Consider the following 22,046-nt stretch of genomic DNA (forward strand, 5'->3'; position numbering starts at 1 on the left):
AGGTACTAAGAGGCCATCCACGATGATATGATAGAACTATGTCCTATCAGATCATCAGAGGAAGTGGGCCAGACACAGCAGGACACACAGCGACCCCGCAAGTGGTCAAGACATGGGGGCAACGCACCATTCAAGAACTCAGTTCTCTGCTTTTCAAAGCAGACACCTGAACCATCTTATCGAATGGTCACAATAACCTTTTGAGAAGGCAAGCATCACCGCCACTCCCCCATTTCCCAGATAAGGGTACCAGAACTAGACTAAGAGCACACCCCCAAAAGGAGACCAAAAGCTGCAACAACATGGGGTTCCCCAGACATCTAGCTCAGGGTCCCCACCAGACTTCTGAGAATATCACCAATTACAACCAGCTGGCCATCAGCCGTCCCCACGCCCACCTCTCCACCACTAACATCAGCCCCATGAGGCCCCAAGGATAACAGAAGATGAACAAAGAGAAGCCTACTGCTTTTCTTGAGCACTTTGTTTCATTCTCCATGGAATGTACAACTGAACTCGATCTGCATGCTTCACGTCCCCACCACGCCCCCCGAGCAGAATGTCAAAACCTCATCTCTGATTGAGATGGGACCCCCATGGGTTCTAAACAAGTGCAGGAAGGGAAGGAAGCCATGGTTTCGAGGGGGCAGCCAACAATGCCTCTCAAAGAGATGTCTCCACGTCCGCAAAAGAAAATGAATCCCCATGTGATCAAGGTACAACACCGTGCACCGTGTTCAGGAAGCAACCCAGCTCCACCAGCAAAGACGGAACCCCTTCCGACTGTAAGCCATGCACTCGTCTCAGAGGCGACGACAGGCACGGAGGTCAGAGGCTGTAGAAAGCAGTTTGGCATCATGTCCTGCCATTCGATCAGAGCTAAATGGTGATTTAGGGGGAAAAAAGATGGAATCATGATGCTATGTGTAATTGTTTCCACATCTAATGAGAAACTCTGCTGTGCGTAGGACTGCCCAGCTTGGCTCAGGGAGCGTGTGGTGCCAGATGGAACCGCTCTCTGTAGAGAGTAAACCTTACCATCCCCATAGCAACACCACCCGTGCTTCTAAAACGCTTAAAAAGACACACATCAAATTGTTTTCCACAACGTTTTAGAAACTGACTCTTATTCCACACCCTGAGGAAACCAAGTTCACTGGGAATTTTCTTGTTATAAAAATGATCCTTGTAAGAAAGATGGAAAAGGAGAAAAGGCAAAAATTTTTAAATCACCCTTAGTATTATACTGCAAGACATCTATTTTTAACGTCCTGTTTGCAATTGCTTCCGGTGTATTCCGGATGGAGGTACATGTGTCTGTGTCATTTAAATCAGGTTCCTGACGGAGGCAAAGACTGGAGCTTGGTCCCAAGAAAAGCCACCCAACCTGGGACGAGCCATGTCTAGTCCTGGGTCAGGCAGGACTGCAGAGGTATGGTCCAGATGGGAGGGAAGAACCTGCAAAGCAGAGACCTTGACCCGTCCTCGGCTGCCCATCTCCTTCACAAGCAAGGCTAGCATGCATTGATATACCACACAAGCTAAAAACCATTAGCAGAAATAAACCACTATTGTACTATTTGCCACTATTTGAAATTTGTCTCATTTGGGGTTTTTTGCCTTGTTCCACGAGGTACACATCCTTGTGGATTTTAAATCCGAGGCAAGAAAACAAAACTCAAGACGACGGACCTAATCCCAGAATAAAAGCACAGTCCGATGTCTGGAAGATGACTCAAACCTCCAGGTAACTGTCAAACACTTGGTCTTTGGTGAAAAGATGGAAAAAAAGATTCACAGACCATCTTTCTCCATTCTGAACTTTTCCTGATCCCAAGAACAGAAGAAAACAGCTGAGGGAAAGCAGGATTATAATAGAGACATGCTGTCTGAAGAGAAAACGTGTACCTATGACGATTTTACTAAAATGAATAAATCTGATGATCTTTTACAGTTTTAGCAATTTTCTTGAAACATAGAAATAGTACCCGATTCATCCATAATTTATTTAACCAGCGAGTTAAATGCAGGAGGAGAGAGGGAAGGCAAGAGCCTATCTGGGAAACAATGGCTTCTCCTAGCTCCTAGCAGATAGTTTGCTTTGGGAAGAAACAGTAGCACAGAGCTTTCATGCAGGTGAGTAGTAAAGCCCAAGGAGGCAAGGAGTGGGAGGGGTGATGCCAATGAGGTCGCCTGGGAAGTGCCAGCCTCTCTGCACCTCTTTCCCTTCCATGGCTGTACTTCAACCCTTCTGGCAGGACGTTCTGTTTGCACTGAGGTCTGACGTGACCCGTGGTAACTGAGGGGGAGACACCCGGCACCCAGAAGTAGCTCCACCCAGGAAGGAGTATGGCTCACGGCTCACCCCAGCGGCACCATATCCCCCACTGATCTGCCCTCCCCCACCCGAGTTCACCTGCACATGCACCGTGGTCCCCAGGCTGCTGCTGGGCACCTCCTGGGAACAAGAGGTAAAGAGACACACCCACCCCCCCTCCACACTTACTTTTCAGGGATGGGGGTGGGGAGAAACAACCAGCATGTGAACAGATGGAGAAAACCGGGGCAGGGTCCGGGCAGGGCCCAAGGTCCGGGACAGCCACCTGAGGAGGGTCACCAGACTGAGGACTGAATGGAGTGCCCCCACATGGGGCCCCCAAGGGGGAGTTTCAGCAGAGCAAGCACAAAGGCCCATGGGGAAGAGTTGCAGAGGGAGGACTGCCAGACCCCAGAGCCCCCATCAACTGCTGAGCTGAGACCAGACTCCTGGGGCACTGGGCAGGAGCAGGGGTTGGCCAGCCAGGAGACTCTGGCCTGAGTCGGGAAGGGACACACTGAGCTGCCAGCAACCATGCCAGTGACAAGTGAGCAGGTTTGGGGCCAACTTGGAAGACAGAACAAAGAGGATCTGTTGATGGAATAAGGGAAACGACGAAACACACACACACAAAGAGTCAAGGAGGCCTCCCAGATGGGTGACCTGACTCACTGGGCAGACTGGAATGCTGTTACTGCTACGGTGCAGCGAAGGGCAGGTGGGGGAAACCAGAGGGAAATCAGGTGTAGTGGAAATCAGGACATGGTTTTTCGACACAGGTTTGGAGATGCCCGACAGGCAGTTAGATACGAGTTTGGACTTCAGGGTTCACGGCTGAGATCCCTATGCATATACACTGTTGACTCCTGAACAATGCAGACAGTAGGGGTACTAACCCCTGGACAGTCAAAAATCCATCTCTAATTTCTAACTCCCTAAAACTTAACTATTAATAGCCTACTGTTGGCCTTCATTAACACTTATTCTGTATGTTATATATATTATATTCTTATATTCATATATTATTTTCATATTCTTTTTTTAAAAAAACTTATTTATTTACTTGACAGAGAGAGAGACAGCGAGAGAGGGAACACAAAGCAGGGGGATTGGGAGAGGGAGAAGCAGGCTTCCCTTGAGCAGGGACCCAGATGTGGGGCTCGATCCCAGGACCCTGGAACCCTGATCCAAGCCAAAGGCAGATGCTTAACGACTGAGCCACCTGGGCACCCCATGTACTATACATCATATTCTTAAAATAAAGTAAGATACAGGAAAAAAAAATGGTATTAACAAAATCACAAAGGGGCCCACCGTCTGGCTCAGCTGGTAGGGCTTGCAACTCTCAATCTTGGGGCCATGAGTTTGAGCCCCACAGGGGGTGCAGAGAGGAGTTAAATAAATAAATATTAAAAAAAAAAAAAAAGGAAATCACAAGGAAGATAAAATATATTTAATTTATAGCCCTGTATTTGGTATTTACCAAAAATAAATAAATAAATAACCCCGTGTACATGGCCCCACGCAATCCAAGCCTGTGTTGTTCAAGGGTCAACGGTACAACCAATTTCAATATGTGCAGAAGAATCCTGCCTCTAAGCTTTCCAGATGTGGGTATAAAGTTCTAAGTGCAAAAACCGTCTCCACTGACAGGTAAAGGAGAGACCCCACTGAACACCAGCTCTGAGCCTGACCCTCCTTGGCGGCTTTGCCTGGACGGCCACATCACAGAGGTAGGGAGACCATGGGCTCAGACACATCCAGAGAAGGCTGTCAATGAAACCACCTCCAGGGTTGGCAAAGAGGTCACAGAAAGGATTATTTCAAACCAGGGGGCGCTGGCTTCTTCAGCCGGCAGCGTGCAAAAGCACCTAGTTCTGCCTGGGTTCTGCTTGCCATTCCCCTCTAGACTCCAGAAGGGCTCCCTGCCATCTTGCCACCTTCTTGCAATCAACACACAAGCCAATGAAGTGAACAGATCATGTTACCGTTCTATTGTCCCGCAGCAGAGAATATATTCGCATGGTACGGAAGACAAGTTCACTTTCGGAGCGATGAGAAGAGCGCCTCTTGTCAGCGCCACCCTTCCAGGCAGACACCTTCCGCGGAGGCAGGGCCCGTTCACTACCAGCTCTCCACCCCAGTCCCCATGCGCAGCTCCCAGCTGAGCCTCAGTCCTTACTGATCCTGACAACGAATTACCTACGGACATCACAGAGCACTTCATCTGCCTCCTCCACATTGAACAATAACTAAACCGTCATCAGTGGGAGTCGAACCGGGAAAAGCCAGCAGATGCTGCAGCCTCCGTCTCTGTTACGGGCCTAGGACAGCAGAAGCAGGCCTCGAGTACTTGTGCGAGGCAGGCTCCATGCACGCGTGGTTTTGGGGAGGGAGGGGAGGACACACCCCTTGAGGTCTGGGGAGGAGAGGGAGAGAGCAGGACACTGCCAAGCAAGCGTGAGCAGCAGCCTGAAGGACTTCCACTTGAAATACAAGAAGGGGATCAGTATACTTGGCAACCCCGGAGGCAGCAGCAGAGCCACACATGACAGTAAATGGCTGAGTGGCGAAAAGGGGCCACTACAGGTAGAGGCGTAAACTGGGCGCAGGTGGCCAGGCACTGGTCGAGGGCTGAGGCCGCAGAGCAGCCTTATGTAACCGGGACAAAGGGACCCAGCTCGGAATGAATAGGATTTCTTTTTTTTTTTTTTTTTTAATTTCATGTATTTATTTGTTAGAGAGAAAGAGAAAGCATAAGCAGGGGGAGCAGTAGGCAGAGGGAGAAGCAGGGTTCCCGCCAAGCAGGGAGCCTGATGTGGGGCTCGATCCCAGGAGGACAGAGATCCCAAGTGCTCTGTCTGGACTCTCAGCACCCAAGACGGTGTGCGGGGCACACGCTCCACCCTAACCAACAGGTGGACACTTTAGATTTGCTGCTTTTTACGTGCCGCAACGGGCTCACGGGCAAGCCTTCCTTTCCCAAAGGAAAAGAAACAAGGGGAGGCTCCCAACATCCACCCAGGCCACCGGCACACTTCACTTCCATGAGATCTCGTCTACACAATCCCTCTGAGAAAGGATGCGTGGTTTGGCTGTACTCTTGAATTGGATTTTGAGTCCTCTACCCTAATCTCTCAAAATTATGTCACCTGAGTGCCCAGCCAGCAAGCAAGAGGCAAAGCCTTGGTCCCAGCAACTGCAGAAAATACCTTGCCATGTGGTTTGGACAATGACAGAGCATCTCTTTCCCATTAGGTTTTGCACATTAAAATAAACTCCAGTCTGAATTCTACATTCAGCTAATGGCCACATTAGAGAAGAATAAGGAACAAATCCGTTAATTATACTTCTATGTACATTTCATTAATTATTTGTTCCTTCAAGCCAAGGAACCTGAAATGAGATACTGTCTGTAAAGAGCTTTAAAAAGTTGCAAATGTTTTGCAAATAGAAGGCATTATTGTTACCATGTGGAAGTGATAAACCTGGCTTCCTGGTATGAACGGCACCGAGGAGGAAATATAAGCATTTTGTAAAATGTGAACAAATACTGAGTATTAAAAAACCACAGTCAAGACAGAGTACCCAGGGCAAACAAATAGAGAAGGAAATTAAGCCCAGCATTACCATTCACCATTCCTGGCTGTGCATTCGGTCCTCAGCAAAGATGGGAGGAAGGACTCCCCAGAGGAGTCTTGCCTACCTTAATCCAGTGCCAGGACACAAGAACGAAAATGATAATGACAACACCTAATGTTTACCAGCTCCGATGGTGACAATGGACTGGTGTTCAAATGCCCCTCCAGGTTCCCCTGCCTTTATCCACACCTTTCTCTTCCGGTCCTTGCCCATCAACAGAGGTACAGGTCACACGTGTCAACTGCCTTTTTTTCCCCCTACAAAATCTGTCCTGAGCCCCCTCGCCCTGGCACCACTCCCCCATGAGAGCCCCTCTCACTAACCATCGGCGCGGATCTCCGTTCTCTGGGCGTGCTGCCCCACTGACTAACCCTGCCAGGCGTCTGACCCTCAGAACTCTGGCCATAATGTACAGTCTCCGAAGGCAGGAAAAGAACCACATGTTTACTTATCCCTGCAGCCCCCACGGCCCCCACTCCCCCCTCAGCAAATTAACTGAACTTCACCATCCTCAGGGCACCTGGGTGGCTCAGTCGGTTAAGCGTCTGCCTTCTGCTCAGGTCATGATCCCAGGGTCCTGGGATCCAGCCCCCAGCTCAGAAGGAAGTCTGCTTCTCTCTCTCCCTCCGCCTCTTCTACTGCTTGTGCTCTGTCTCTGTCTCTCTCTCAAATGAATAAATAAAATCTTAAAAAAAAAAAAAAAGATTGTTTACTTTTAAGTAATCTCTACACCCAACGTGGAGCTCGAACTTAAAACCCCGAGATCAAAGAGTCACACGCTCCACTGTCTGAGCCAGCCAGGTGCCCAGGAACCCCAATATTTTTAAGCACATACACACAGAAGTTTGAAACCCTGATATTTGCCTTCTAGAGCCCAGTGCATCTAGCCTTCCGGAAGCCAGTGACTGTGAACACCCCGTCCGTGCTTGTCCACCTGGCAAAAATGTGTTTCTTCACCAAGTCTCAGCTCCGAGTCACCCTCTCCCAAAGTCAGACCAGAGTAGACCCAGAGGTCCTCATCACTCTTCCGAGCCCTTCATACCTCCCAGTGCCACCAACGCACTGGCCAGGCCAGTCGCCCAGTGTAACAACCACGTGGGCGCCTGCCTTCCAGCAGTGTGGGGGCAGAGCCAATGCCTGGGCATCACAAGGCTCCACAAGAATACGGAGCAGGGAAGAGAGGCAACACACGAGGCCCATCAGACCCTGCCATCTCACTCTCTCACATACAAAGCCCTTCCTGACTCATGGCTTAAATAGGGTTTCCCACTCTTTTTTTCTTTTTCTTTTCTTTTTTTTTTAAGATTTTGTTTATTTATTTGACAGAGAGACAGCAAAAGAGGCCGCCGAGCAGGGAGCCCAATGCGGGGCTGGATCCCAGGATCCTGAGATCATGACCTGAGCTGAACGCAGACACTTAAGGACTGAGCCACCCAGGCGCCCTGGGTTTCCCACTCCTAACTAGAGACCTGATTATAAACCTCTGGCTATTAGCTGCTGGGTGCTTCCTGGACACGTAGTCTACCTTATCTTTGAGTCTTTGAGGGCAGGAGCTGGGTCTGCGCCACACCAGCTAGACAGGTGCCTCACAAATACTTACCTGACTTCATAACAGCGGCCATTTCCTGAGCTCTCACTAGTTCACTTAGCCTCTCCCCACCGGCTTGCATATGCATTATCTTACCTAATCCCCTTCAAAGCCTAACAGGTGGGCAGATAATTGTTTTAGAGAAGGGCCAACAGATCTTTCTAAAGTCATGCAGCCTCCCAAGGGCTGGATCAGACAAGAGCCCAGAAGATACATCCAGGAGAGGCAGAGCAAAGCAACCCTTTATAAGCAACCCCATGATAACACGTCTACTGAGACTCTTCTACACGCACTGCGGACAGCGGTCAGCCCCACGTTTTTGCCCTGCCATTGCTTCCTCAGGTGGGTCAAGTGAGAACAGCCTGCCTGCCTCGTGGCGGATGTCAGAATGGAAGCCACCCCTGAAGCACACAGATGTGCCCCAATTTTTAAAATCCAATATATAAACCATGTTATATCAGTAAAAGGATGCATTCACATTGCAAAGTAATGCACAAGGAGTTCCATTAAATAACTCCAATTCCATTTAATGTCTAACTGTATTTATCAGAAAATAATTATGATTTCTCTGGATTAAATTTTCTACATAATTATGAAGTTATAACTGTATATGTACAATATTTAATATTTTTACATTATTCTCCGGATGAAAAGAAAAAATTACTTTAAATCCCAAGACTTAGCTTGAGTAAACTAAGGAAGTGAAGATTTTGTACAAGAAGTAAAGATTTTGAATCTCGCCTTTAAACACCAATAGGATGAAAGCTAAATTCTGTAAGGGGATGGTATTTATCTTAATAGCTGACGGAGCAAGAGAACAAACATTCATCCAAGCCATCCAACTGTAAACATCTCCTCCACCTCTAAAATTATGCATTCATTATGTCCAAAAAAGCCCTCTGTCCCTCCTAGAAAAACATCCTGGCATTATATCATTCTGTTGAAGGAGCAAGCCAAATGCATGGAGGTCAAATTAAACAAAAGTCTGTCAGCCCCCATACACATCAGCCAACAAGCAAACAGAAGGAAGGTACACAAGGTGTATTTTTCAATCACCCAAAGTGCCCTGAGTAAATGTTCCAGCCAACTATTCAATAACATCACTAGCACGCAACTCCCTGGGATACTCCTAGCCAGTTTCCTCAAGGGACCCAGCACAAGCTGCCCCCCCCCAAAGGTGCTGCCTGACCCCTCATGGTTGGACCACCCGGTGGCCACCAACCAGCCCTCCCACCCAATGGCGGTCTTCTGCACACTCCATCTCCAAGGCCTTGGCACTGTCCACACTACCTGCCAAGGCAAGAGCAGATTTGCACCAGGAATGCAGCAGGGAGTTGACTGTGTGGCCAGTGGGGGAGAGATGCAGGCCACTGCCCACACGGGGCTGGATGCCATATGGATGCCACCTGGCGTGAGGTGCCCGGGCTCACTCACCTGAGCACAGAGGCGAGGACCCTGCCCACTGCTCACCCAGCATGCCCCAGATGGGGCGTAATTCCACCATGCACCCCAGAGCATGGTCAACACCACTGAACAAACAGACACACATAGCTTGTGTGAATGCAACAAGCTATGTGGGACTGGCCCCAAAGATACAGGGCTTCTGTTTTGCTCCCTCCCCCCGAGCCAGGACTGTGAAATGGGTTTCCCTCTGGCCAGCCGCTCCCAACCTTCCAGCTGAAAAGCCTGCCTTTCAGAGAAAGCAAAACTGCTTTGCTTTACTTAATTGAAATCTACTAAGATGATTTTCCTCTTCCCTCCAGCTTTGGGAGCAATCAGCTTAGCAAGCCAGACACTGTCGATGGTTGCGTGAGCCTCTAAAAGGGCAAAGGCCTCAGCCAGAAGCAAACAGCCAAGCCTGTGGAAGCAGGAAGGGAGTGCCCTCCGCAGAGGTAGCAAGGTCAAGTGTTGTGTAGCAATCCTCAGGTCAAACATAAGAGGATGAGCTCTACATTGGCATCCTTGGGGACAAGGCTAGGGAAGAGCATGATCTCAGAAAGTAGTCTTCGAAAAGGAAAGGAGTGACTGAAGGATATGTCACACTGTGTTCGAGCAGCTGGCCACTGAATCCATCTCTCTCCTGGCCCTCACTCTTCCACTGTGAGCCCAAATTCCCCCACAGGGTAGGGTGAGGACTGGGGAGGCAGAAGACAGCAGGTGCAGTCCTTGGCCGTAAAATCCTCTAATTTTATTTGAAAAATGTATTAGATTATTTAGTGTCTTTAACCTACCTAAGTAGAATTTATCTCAAATTTAAAATAGCACAAAGATCAGGGCTCCTACGTGGCTCAGTGGGTTAAGCCTCTGCCTTCAGCTCAGATCAGGATCTCAGGGTCCTGGGATCGAGCCCCACATCGGGCTCTCTGCTCAGCAACGGACCTGCTTACCCCCTCTCTCTGCCTGCCCCTCTGCCTACTTGTGATCTCTCTCTCTCTGTGTCAAAGAAATAAATAAAAATTCTAAAAATAAAATAGCACGAAGTTCTTATACCTCCCTGAGGAGATCACCCACTAAGTCACTGTGTTTGCCCACAACAAAACTCTAGCAAACAGCAAAACTCTTTTCACCTATGATCCAGATGATATAGACTTAGATTCTTTTTTTATTTTTAAGATTTTATTACTTATTTATTTGACAGAGAGAGAGACAGCAAGAGAGGGAACATAAACAGGGGGAGTGGAAGAGGGAGAAGCAGGCTTCCCACCGAGCAGGGAGCCCGATGAGGGGCTCAATCCCAGGACCCTAGGATCATAACCTGTGCTGAAGGCAGACGCTCAACCAACTGAGCCACCCAGGCTCCCCTAAAACTAGATTCTTATAACAAAAAGATGGAAAGGAAAATGTAATCATAACATTTACTGCCCAATTTGCAAAGGTTTTTTTTAAATAATAATACCTAGCATTGGCAAGGGTGTAGCCACCCTTTTGTCTGTGGGAGTGCAAAATGCCTCATCCTTTCTGAAAAGCAAGCTGGTGATACTTTTGGAAGACCCTCTAAAAGTTTTTATACCCATGATCTTCCCTTTTAGGAATCTATCAAAGGATGTAATCAAAATGTTCAACTCAGTATCATTTAGAATACAGAGAACTGGTAACATCCTCAATGTCCCAAACAGATTAAAAATAAATAAATAAATAACCATAGAGTAGAATGTTATAGTTGTCAGCAGTGGTATCTTTGGAGAATATTTAAATTACATGAAAAAATGTTCACAATAAAATACAAAGTCTGTAAATGTACATACGTTCTACATATAATTTTATAAGCTGGAAAGAATCTACTAACCTACTAACAGAGGTCTTCTAAAAGTAGTAGGATCAAAGACAATTTTAGTTATTTTCATTTTTTTCTTTTTTCTTCTTCTTGATTTCCTTGTTTCTAATTATGCTCAATAAGAATATAATCAGGGGGGAAAAAAAAGAATTTCAGGGGCGCCTGGGTGGCTCAATCTGTTAGGCGTCTGCCTTAAGCTCAGGTCATGATCCCAGAGTACTGGGATCGAGCCCCGCATCGGGCTGCCTGCTCAGCAAGAGGCCTGCTTCTCCCTCTCCCATTCCTCCTGCTTGTGTTCCCTCTCTTGCTGTGTCTCTGTCAAATAATAAATAAAACCTTAAAAAAAAGAAAAAGAATTTCAGAGACTAGATCTATGAGAATAGTTTTAGACAGGCCTAAAAGAGTCTGTGGAATGAAAAGTCAGGTTCAACTAGAGTGGACAGAGCTGGACTGGCAGCTGGCGCACCCAGGCCTCCGTGTCTGTCTTGACAGGCAATGCTAAAGCCTGCCTCACAGGCTGTGATGAGCATGTCCCAGGGAACTGACGACTGAAGCACTCTGGGACAAGCCCTGTGAAAACACTGTTGCTCGGGGCTGGGGAAATGGGGAGGACAGAGCACAGACCAGAACAGGAACTTCCAGTACCCCACATCGTGTGGACACCATAATACATTCTACAGGGACCCCAATCACCTGGCTGGGCTCAGGGGCTACCATCGGTTCCCATGGATTCCCGTTCTTGCCCCACTGCCGTGGGTTTGCAAAGAGCTGAGGGGCTGTCCTGCCAGGCCCAAGGGACTCTGCATCACCTAAGAACTTGCTGTAATCCCAAACATTTGGGTTTGTCCAAAACAGACACTCTTTCTTAAGAAGGACACGTCAATATGTGTGGTTGATTAATCTATGCCCTCATGAATCAAAATAGAGACTCTTAAAGATATGACGATTTTGTTTTGTTTTGTTTTGTTCCCAAATGTGGGAAGCAAAGGGAAATGAAATCAGTAGTATTCCATGTACTAGATGATCTGGATCCTTCTGAGTGAACAAACACCCAGGAGGGCCTCATTCAGCCTCCCCCAAGCCCCACAAGCTCCACAGCAGACAGAAGGCTTCTCCTCCACCGGCCTCAGTTCACCCCTCAGAAAATAGGTCCTAACACTCTAACCATCGACACCCAGACACCCAGATAAGACTAACAGAAGAGGTTTTTAAGGAATGGTGCAGAGTACCTCAGCCAACAATCCTGCTACTGATTCTCACTTCATCTGCCTTGAGGGACTCAAGGTTCGAGATGGACAAAACAAAGCTACCAACAGCCTTGTCACCAGTGTGACACGAACAGGAAGCAGAGGCTAGAAAGAAGAATGGGGAATGGCGGTGAGGGGGCCATAATCAGAGCCACAGATAAAAGCAGGAAGGAAGAAGAAAGGGCCTTGCTGGCTGAGCAGTCACTGGGACCTGTTCTGGGACCGGGACCAGAGAGAAAGGGCACCGTCCTCCTCTGCCCAACTTGTCCTCCTCCACCCAGCTCCACCAACAGGTCCCCGAGGAAGAACTTCTGGCTTGAGGGCTGACCTCGGGCAGCCTGGAGTCCCAGCCCAGACCCCAAGTGAGAGAACGCCTGGGCTGTGTCGGACCCCACCCTTTGTTTACAAGAGGAGTGACTGGGTAATTCCCAGGCTTCTCGCTGCCTTCCTGCAAGCTGGGGACGGAGCAGTCCAGATGTCACAGGGCTGCACCGAGGACGAAATTAGTTCATATATGTGCAACACTAAGAAGAGCCTGGCATACAGTCAGCACTCTGCAAGTGTCTGGAACCACTGCTACTATTCTCTGACCAAGTGCCCTAGTGGAGGCGGGCCCGCCAGAGGTCCAGGAGCCCTTCCAAAAGCAGCCTGGCCTCCTGCCGTGGACTCTCCACTCTTGCCTTCTGGAAGCTATGAGATTTTACTATGGAAATCCCCTCCCCAGCTCTGGGGAGGTTGCAGGCCCTTGGGGCCCCAGACAATGAAAACAATGCCCGGTGGAGCCTCCACCAGCCACAGGCCTGGCCCATCTCTGGAGATCAGTGGCCGGTGGCGGGCTGAGAACTGACAAGGCCCAGCAGGAAGCCTGCCATTCTGCAAACCCCAGGGATAAAGAGTCCACACACCTACACAGAGGGTCCCTTGCCACACCTCTCATGGAGGACTGACCAGCCGAGGTGGATGGGATGCATGCGAGATGAATCAACGCTTTTACTTTAAAGAGAAATTCGAGGTCCATTTAGGCACCATGTGGCTGAGGACACACAGATGTTTGCTCACACCCACTAATTCCTGACCTTCACGTCACTGGAGTAGTGCAGGCCCTGAATCTCGTCTGCAAGGAGAAGACCAAGTCATTTGGCAGGGGCCCAACTTAGGAGGTGGCTTTGTAATATGAGCGGTGTGTCCGCTAACAACTAGAGCAAGACCATTAAGTTCATTACACCTGTCACTCTGCCAGCTGACTATCCAAATTGCCAGAGATGAAAGTACATTATGCCCAAGGAGTGCCACCCTGCCCCCTCCCAGGGCAGCACACACACACACACACACACACACACACACACTCTTATCTCAGACAATTTGTTCTCAATGTCTGCACCTGCAGAAAGAACGCAACTGTAAACAGCTTGAAACTTGGCTTCGGGAACACTAAAGGTCTGAGCCGCTGAGAACAACGTTTAGTTTTGTCCACAGCAGGTCTCTGGGAGGAAGGCTAGGTGCCATGCCCCCTGGTGCAGAGGGAAGAATGTGGTGGGGCCAGAGGGGGAGGGGAAGGGCAGGGCAAGGGGGCAGAGCTGCCCAGTGACGCGAAGGACACACAGCTGTTCCGTCCATTCTGCTACCCTGCAGCCCTGCCAAAAATAAAAGCGAGAGACACACCCTTTTCATTTCCGAACCAAGTCACAGAATTCTAGGCAAGAGGCAGAGAGGCCTTCCTCCCAGCTGCACAGCCAGCAGGCTCCCTGGGTGCGCAGCGCCCGGACGCCGGCTCCAGAGCGCGTTTGCAGTGCAAGCGTGTTGCAGACAGCGGTAATTCATTTATCCCTGTCATGTAACATTAGCAATCTGTCTGGAGCTTGGCAAGCACCAACTTGCACTGTCATATAAACTGTCTGACAAACTTAAAGTTTCATAAATGGTTCTCTTCCAGCAGACAATAAAGCATCATAAAAAAAAAAATAGAGAAAAAGTTGTCATCTCTTTTTCTGTTCCTCCTCTCTCTTCCTTGTCTGAAAAAGGGTTGGGAGGAGAGAAAAAGAAAGAAAAGCAACGACAAAAGCACCGACACAAACAGAAGTGATCCCTCAGCAGGATTCTTAACCTTGGAAAGTCTCAACGTTTTTCTGATGCCAAGTAAATGAGTAAATAAACGGATGGGGGGAGGGGCGATGTGGTGGGGGTCAGTCGTGAGGGGGGTACAGAGCAAAATCTGCCAAACAAAAGTACAGTCATTAAAAATTAATAAAGGGTGTGGACATCAGCTCCCCACCCCCTTCTGCTCGTGGGGATTTGAGCCAGACATTCTGCGTCCTCATTAAGTGGTGTCTGGCAGGCAGCCGGAGTTTTAGTGGGTTCTGGGAATGCCAATATATTAACCAGAGGACTTTCTGCATACCCTTTAGAGTTTTTATTCTAGAAAAGTCAACCATTTGGCACAGTGTAGCCTTATTTTTGTTCAGGAAAGCTCTCAGCTGCCAATCAAGAGAGAAATTATAGCTATGTTCTTCGTAATTTCCAAGACCTATCTGGAAAACAAGCCTAGTGGAAAGAAAAGTCCTCACAAAAACAGCTTAAAAGGCCAAAGTGCCATTTTGAGTGGAAATTCAAAGAAAAACAATCCATCTCACATGGATATGAGACAACACAAACACTATTTTCAATTCCTCCTATGACAGAGGAAAAAACAATAGTCACTGGGAATAGGAATCCAATATTTCTGTAGCAATTAATAGTACAGGTCCTGGGGGCCTGTTCACTCCAGCTGCCTAACAGTGAAACGAATAACGCCACACACACACACACACACACACACCAGTTTTCCTTAAAAAGTGGTAGGTCTTGGGCCTAAATTTGCAAATAGTAGAGAGAAACTTTATGTTCCTATTTTAAAACTTAAGACTCACGTTCCATGCATACCCATAATATAGGTCAAGGTGTAATTCTAGACTAAAGAATCCCATGTAGGCAGAAAGTCACTCTGACACCAGAAAATAATGGCTTCCAGAAGAGTTTTCTGAGATAAAAAGAAAGGGAGGGAGGGAGGGAGGAGGAAGGAAGGAAGGAAGGACGGATGGACGGATGGACGGACTAGAGGGAGGAAGGGAGAAAGAGGAAGAAGCGGCAAAAGGGCAAGACGGGACTACAGGGCGTTTTTGCTACTGTTTGCATTTAGTAGCTCTGTGTCTAAATCAAGTGTGTTTAACATTTCTAAAAACTTTCCAGGTTAATATGGAATAATCTTTTTATAGCTATTGCTCCTCTACTAACTCTCACCCAAAAGGACAGGCACGTCATAGGAACTCCTTAAGTCTAGATGATTAAACATGAAAAGAAATAGGGCAAGAACAACCAAAGAGATTGGACAAGCAGTTTCACAACCAAGTGTCCCTGCCCCAGCCCCGAGAGTTTGGGTTTACACAGAACAGTCCTCTCCAGCCTAGACCATGGGTGACTGACAGCCAGGTGACAGCAAAGGGATCCAGACAGAGCCGAAGGGTCTCTGCTTGACATCAGGACAGAAACTACCCTCATAGAGCAAAAGTCATTCTCAGCTCTCTCTGATGCCCTGTCCAGCTGGGAACTGCCCCTCCAGCAGCCCAGATGAAAAACAGACGGCGTCCCATGAGCTACAAGACTACTCTGGCAGGCTGCTAAGTCAACCAAGACTACAGCACAGTCCCAAACTGTAAACACCTCTGCAGATGGGTCCTTGTTCTCAGCACGCCAGGCAAGAAAACTATTCTTAGAACACTGTCAGCAGTTGGGGGGAAATATTTGTCTATGTATGTATATACTATGGCAGGGGGCGAGGAAAGGTGGGGGGGGGGTGCGGGGCTTTGATTCTCAAATCATGTGCCAACAAATTGGTACAAAATCCCTTAATAAGCAGGTGGCCCTGGCTGGATTCCTCTGCAGGACTGTGGTCATGCAAACCAAGCCCCCAAGAGGATTCAAGAGACCGTCCTAAAACCCTGTGGGAAAAGTCTTCTCCATAGTAAACAGAAACCTACATGAACCAGAACCATGGCCAGTGACGGCAAACTCTTCCAAGGGCAACAGAAGAATGTTAAGAAATTAAAAGAGTCTTTTTAAAAACAAGGAAGGAAGGAGCTACAACTCCATTACAGCACATCCTAACCGGCATTTACAGTCTTGGCCCTAATTCCTAACAGTGTGTTCAATGTCAATTGCAAAGTGAAGCTCTTAGAAGAATGAAGCTTTCAAAGATCATGAGGCATTTACCCATGTTGTAAAAAGCACTGCTTTGCAAGGGCCATGAAATAGCATTCAAGAGTTGATAGGAAACCAAATATTATAATTCAATAAATGTGCATGGGATGGGCAATATTCAGATCTATTCGTTTGTCTATGTAATGACTCAAATTTGACATTATGATCCTTTACCAAACATAAAGAATATGTTGCAAGAGAACTGTGCAGAGCACAAAGACAGATATACAGATGACAGGAAATTCAATATAAATACTAGAAAGAACTAAATAGTCACATACAAAATGCAGAACATGGCTTGATGCAATGGCAGTTTCTACAGAACACTCCTTGTCAATGCAAAGCTCAGTCCAGAAGCTCCAGGCAAAATTCAAGTGGAAGAATATCTTTCTTAGCTAGCCAAACAAGTGGAAAGGGCCATCTTAAAAGGAGGTTTCATAGTACTAGCCGTAAAGGAAGGCACCAACCTCCATGCCAGCCATGGGACCTATGTATTTTTAAGAACCAAGGCTGCTGACCATCTCTACCCACCTCCACTGCAAGAAACTTACTTAAAGTAACTCTCAGACTCAACATCCTCTAATAGCTTATCTCACCTCGAAACCTACAATGCCTAGCACACAGTAGGTCATCAATGAATATTTATCACAGTAATTAATTGACATTGTGGAAAGCAGCCCTGAACTGTAAGTAGGGCCTGGGGATATCGAAGCCAAAGTAATTGCAAAAAAAGAGAAGGTAATAGATGAGACACAGAGAAAGAGAAAAGAAGCAAATGAAAATTACACAATCCTAGCTAATTAAAAGACTCTTTGGGGAAAACAAAAATTAAGCTAGCTTATGTGGCCAACGCCACTCAGTAATCATTCCCGTGCAGGGCTAGGAGCAAGGAAGCCGTTCTTGCTTTAAAGAGTTTCTCGCTGTTCTGACAGACAGGCTGCACGGTGCTCCGCCAGCTGAACCGGGAACGAGGGCACAGCCTGACGCGTCTTCTCCAGGTGCCACCCACCCACCACGCTCAGTGTCGTCCTCCTGAAAATCTCTGCCTCAACGGGAAGCCAAGACTTCCTTTTCCAATGGGGGAAAAAAAAAAAAAAAAAGTTTTGAAACAAGCAAATGCCCTCTCCACCACCCCAGCAAATTAACCTGAATCGAGCCCACTGTCTTCCAGCCGCGTACTTACACGGCTCGCCCCCAACGCCACTCCGGGCGGCGCACCCGGCAGGGGTCCCAGGGACGCCTCCTCGTCACTGTGCAAAGAGGACCCCACAACAAAGGCAAGTGCTGAGCCCGGGCTGGGTGCTCGTCGTTTCCTGTTTATTCCACCGTTAAGGGTCAAAGAGAAATTCAACACACGCCTGCTTCCTCCGGGGCTCAGAGACCCAGCCTGAGTGTAACAGCAACCGCCGGGAGACAATCGACTTCCAGCCAATGCCGGGAGCTGCGGACGGCCCCGCGACCGACGTCAACGCGCGCTGGGGGACCCGGGCAGACGCCGGGTGAGGCGGGCCCCAGGGGTGCAGAGCGCGACCTGCGGGGTCCCGGGGTGCGGAGCCGCGGGCTGCGGGCTGTCCAGCAGCCGGATGCAGGGTTCAGAGTACGGCCCGCTCCCGCCCCTTTTCCTTCCCGCAAACTCCCCAGCAAGGTCCTGCACGATCTTCCCGCTTCCCGCTGACCTCCAGTACCCCCACCCCCCACCCCACCGCCTGCAGTGGCTCGCTGACAGGCCCCTGGGAACCGAGACCTCAGTTTGGGCAGTTACCGTGGCGCTTACCCCGGCCTCCCCACGGTGCAGAATTAGGTCCTGCAACCGCCGGACACCCCGCGCCGGGCACCGAGAAATAGGTCGGCAGCGTTCCTCCAGCAGAGCACACAAGCAGAGGCGGCGGCGGCTCGGTTCGGAGTGCCGGGTCGCCCTCCCGACACGCGCCCCGGGCGAGCGCCCCAGGACACCGCCGTGCCCACGGGCTACACAGCCTCAGACCTGGAGAACTCGTCTCCGGGGGACTCGCCGGTCTGGGGAGGACTCACGGGGCTGCGCAGCTCCCTCCCGCCCCCGCCGACGGCGCAGGCTCGCGGACGTCCCGTTCCCGGAGCGTCCTGTCCCCGCGTCCTCCGCCCCCTGCCCTCCCCAGCCTCCCCCCTTCCCGCCCCAGCGCCGCGCTGAACTTGGGCCAGACGCCGAGACCACAACAGCCACCTCGGATCTGCACTCACCTGCGGCCGTCCCTCTGGAGCAGAGGCGGGGGACCGCCCGCACTGCGGCCCGCCGGGCCACCGGCCCTGCTGGCCGCGGGGGAGGGGCGCAGGATGCGGGGCCGCCGCGGCTGGGGGGCGCGCAGCGGGTCGGCGGGGAGCGCGGCGCGGTGCGCCGGGTCTCTTTAAGAGCCGGGGACCTTACCCCCGGGCCTCCCCCGCGCTCCCCGCCCCCCTTTCACTTTCCCAGAGACTCGCAGCCTGTCTGGCGGCGGCGGCTCCTCCCCGGCTCGCAGGGGATCCCCGGCCGGCCGCGGCGGCGCGCGGGGCGGGCAGGGCCAGCCGCAATCGCCTGCCTGTCCCGCCGGGCCCGGCCCGCAGCCTCCGGGAGGAGGGGGGAGGAGGGAGACGGTGCTGCAGCCGCCGAGGGAGGTGTCCCGCCTCCCGTCGCCGGAGGGGGGGAGTGTTCCGCCTCCCGCCGCCGTCTGTCTCCAGCCGTAACTGTGCTCGCCGAGGCTGTGTCTGTCTCCAACTCCTCCAGTCTCTCCTCCCTCCCCATCCCCCTCCGCGGCGGGGACCCGGCGTGCGGCCAGGCCGCGGGGGCGGCGGGGGCCGCCGTGCTGCCGGCAGGTGGGCCGGTCTCGACCCCGAGTGCGCGAGCCGCACCAACCTCTGCAGGCTGCGTGCACGGAGCTGGGGGCGTGCGGGCGCAGAGGCCGCGGGACCCCAAGCCTCGGCGGGGCGGGTCGGCTCTGCACAAGGCGGCGGGCTCGGGCCTCGTGGGGCGCGCGCCCACCGCCGGCCGGACAGGGAACTCCAAGTGCGGAGAGACGGCTGGCTGGCTGGCTGGCGCGCCGGGAGGAGCCGGCTTGCCCCGGCTGGCTGGCTAGGAAGGTCTCGGGAGAGCAGGCCGACTTGTTCCGTGCGCCCAATGGGCAGCAGACCCGAGACACACAGTAGGGCTGCAGGACACGTAGTGGAACCGATGAATCCTCCCTGAGCCAGTCCCACTGGGCTGCTCCTGACCCCACGTGGTCACCCCCCCTTAAAGAGTCCCCACCCTTTATGAGGGCAATGGCTCCCTACTATAAAGTTAGCTGGATTCTTCCTGTTACGACCCTTTCTCCTTGAAGGACCTACATCTCTCCTCCTCTCAAGGCCCTTTAGGACTTGAACTCCGCCAGAGTGCAGACAATATGTATGCATTTTGTCCTCCAGAAGTAATAGCATTGGCTGCCAAGGAGTTTGGGTACTGCCCTAGCGTACGGCATTTTAACCCAGTTTTATTACAGTCACCAAAATTAGATTATTCCCCTCTGCCCAAAGTAAACCCCCTGCAGACATACCAAAATACACTAACCTGGGGTTTCAGGCAGGATCTGTGAGAGGTGCAGCTAATTAAATTAATTTTCAACTTCCCATAATGTCAGAGAAGAGAATCTTTTGAAATCGATGAATAATTTGTCAGTAACATTTTAGTTAGTGAAATGTTGGCTTAATTCAGCTTTCTTTAAAGAGCTCTCCACTCTCTTCTACTCTCATGGTAATTGCTGCATAGAATTTGTTCTGTCTCCATTTATTGTGTCAAGTCCCTACTAAGTAGATTGTCTTATTTAATACAATATCTGGGGCAGCCAATGCTTTCCCATTTTACAGATGAGAAAGTTGAGGCTCTAAAAGATTTAGTAACCTGACAGCAGACCGCAAAGATGGGTTTAAAATTCCTAACTGGCTACACACGAAGTGGGGAATTGAACCATACTGCCACCTACCTACAGTAGCTTTGACATCCAGTTCAGTTAAACTCAGCCCCTGCAGCAATGGGTAGCATCTGTTCTCTGTCAGGAGAATGCCCAGATCCCAGACCAACAGAGGTGCATTTAGACTACAGAGACAACGGTAAATCTGGCTGCTAGGGTAAACTTTTATTAAATGAGCAATGAACTAATTGTTTAATACAGGTTATCAGATAGTGACAAGCATACACTTACTAGTTTGTATTTCTTGATCATGAACGCATACCACATAAATAGCAGTTTAGATGCTCTGAGGTTGGAGAAACTGTTCTTGCCCTCTTGGGGCAGAAAGAGAAATGACTTTTTCCTTCTAAATGAGACACATACTGCTGTATAGTGTCTCTACATCAGTTCACAAAAACAATGGAACAATGGGGTACCTGGCTATCTCATTCAGTGGAGCTAAGCATCTGACTCTTGGTTTCAAGGAGTGGGACATGAAAATTCTTTCTCGGTATAATTCCAATTACATTTTACCTGTTGTTTGTTATATACCAACAATACTTACTCCACAGAAGATCAGTCATCTAAACAGACAGAAATAGGAAGGGCAAACATGAGTGTGGAGCTGCTTTTAGGCAAGCAGGCTTGAGCAATGGAGTACAGAAAGGGCCCTCAGCAACCAATTGGCTGAATACACACAGGTCCATTAGGTGACCCACAGCTCAAAATAGCCATGAGTCTATCTGACCAATGGGCTACTTACCACCACCAGGCACCATTGCCAAAAGAGGGGAAAATTCCATACTTTGCCATATTTCTTCATCTTCCCCCTTTATAAACAGTCCCCCATGCATGGGGTACATGGGTGGCTCAGTTCATTAAGCATCTGACTCTTGATTTTTGGCTCACGTCATGATATCAGGGTTTTAAGATCCAGCCCCTCATGGGGCTCCACGCTGGGTGTAGCTTGCTTAAGATTATCTCTCTCCTTCCACCTCTGACCCTCCCTCCCAAGAAAAACAGCCCCTACCCACTGCCCCCTTGCAGACAGCCTCTCCTCTGCTATCCTGCCCAGTGCTCCCTTGCAGTATAGTCAATAAATTCCTGTCTCCTTTGCTCTGCCTCAGGTGAATTCCTTCATTGCCAGTGTCACCGGCTTCTACCCTGATCATTGCTCCACATTTGGGAGCCCTCGTCCCATCAGGAGAGACACCACATTTAGACACCACAATGAAAAAATGTTGGGAAAATTAAAAAAAAAAAAAGATCCCGAGGGCCCCAACTGACCACAAAATACATGTGAATCAGAGAACATAATTCTGTTACTTTGAGCTCATGCATAACATTTCGATGACATTTAAGCTATCTCAAATGATCCTTACTACTCTTTGTACTTTTTAATTTAAATAAGAGATGAAGGGGCACTGGGTGGCTCAGTGGGTTAAGCCTCTGCCTTCGGCTCAGGTCATGATCTAAGGGTCCTGGGATCGAACCCCACAACGGGCTCTCTGCTCAGCAGGGAGCCTGCTTCCCCCGCTCTCTCTCTGTCTGCCTCTCTGCCTACTTGTGATCTCTCTCTCTGTGTCAAATAAATAAAAGAAATCTTTAAAAAAATTAAAAGTATTTAAAAAAAATAAGAGATGGAGAGGAGGAAGTAAGAACAAAAAGCTTGCACTGCAGGTTCTGCTGGGGAAGTGAGAGTCCCAGTCTAGATAAATACTTAGGACCAGAATCCATGGATGAGCTCAGCTCTAGGAGACAAGGATCTGTCCCGATTTCTCAATGATGTCATAGGCATGTTTCCTCATGT

General features: G+C 49.7%; 2 protein-coding genes across 4 annotated transcripts in view; one reads left to right on the top strand and one right to left on the bottom strand.

Annotated features, from left to right (window-relative positions):
- Positions 1-18,636, bottom strand: part of LDLRAD4 (low density lipoprotein receptor class A domain containing 4) — a 417,410-nt gene extending 398,774 nt beyond the window's left edge. Inside the window, exon 1 of one of the 3 annotated variants that reach the window (XM_045065346.1) lies at positions 18,519-18,636. The gene's annotated coding sequence lies outside the window, so the exon portion shown is untranslated. Of the gene's footprint in view, positions 1-17,484; positions 17,566-18,075; positions 18,193-18,518 lie in introns of those variants that run through there. The other 2 variants (XM_045065345.1, XM_013051373.2) reach the window with 2 other exon arrangements.
- LOC123387611 (translation initiation factor IF-2-like) lies at positions 17,719-21,603 on the top strand. Its single transcript, XM_045065343.1, has 2 exons — positions 17,719-17,800; positions 18,097-21,603. The coding sequence occupies exons 1-2, from the start codon at positions 17,733-17,735 to the stop codon at positions 19,385-19,387; spliced, it is 1,359 nt and encodes a 452-aa protein (XP_044921278.1). The 5' UTR covers positions 17,719-17,732; the 3' UTR covers positions 19,388-21,603.
- Positions 21,604-22,046: the final 443 nt, after the last annotated feature.

The sequence above is a fragment of the Mustela putorius genome, unplaced genomic scaffold (genome assembly GCF_011764305.1).
Source record: "Mustela putorius furo isolate JIRA1106 unplaced genomic scaffold, ASM1176430v1.1 tig00003858_pilon_pilon_pilon, whole genome shotgun sequence".
Classification (NCBI taxonomy): Eukaryota; Metazoa; Chordata; class Mammalia; order Carnivora; family Mustelidae; genus Mustela; species Mustela putorius.

What these genes read in the sequence shown, in the direction of transcription:
- LOC123387611 (XM_045065343.1), top strand. Translation starts at nt 17,733, where the DNA reads ATGCCGGGAGCTGCGGACGGCCCCGCGACCGACGTCAACGCGCGCTGG. An exon ending in GGGACCCGGGCAGACGCCGG is followed by an intron (nt 17,801 to 18,096) that starts GTGAGGCGGGCC and finishes CCCACGGTGCAG; the next exon opens with AATTAGGTCCTGCAACCGCC.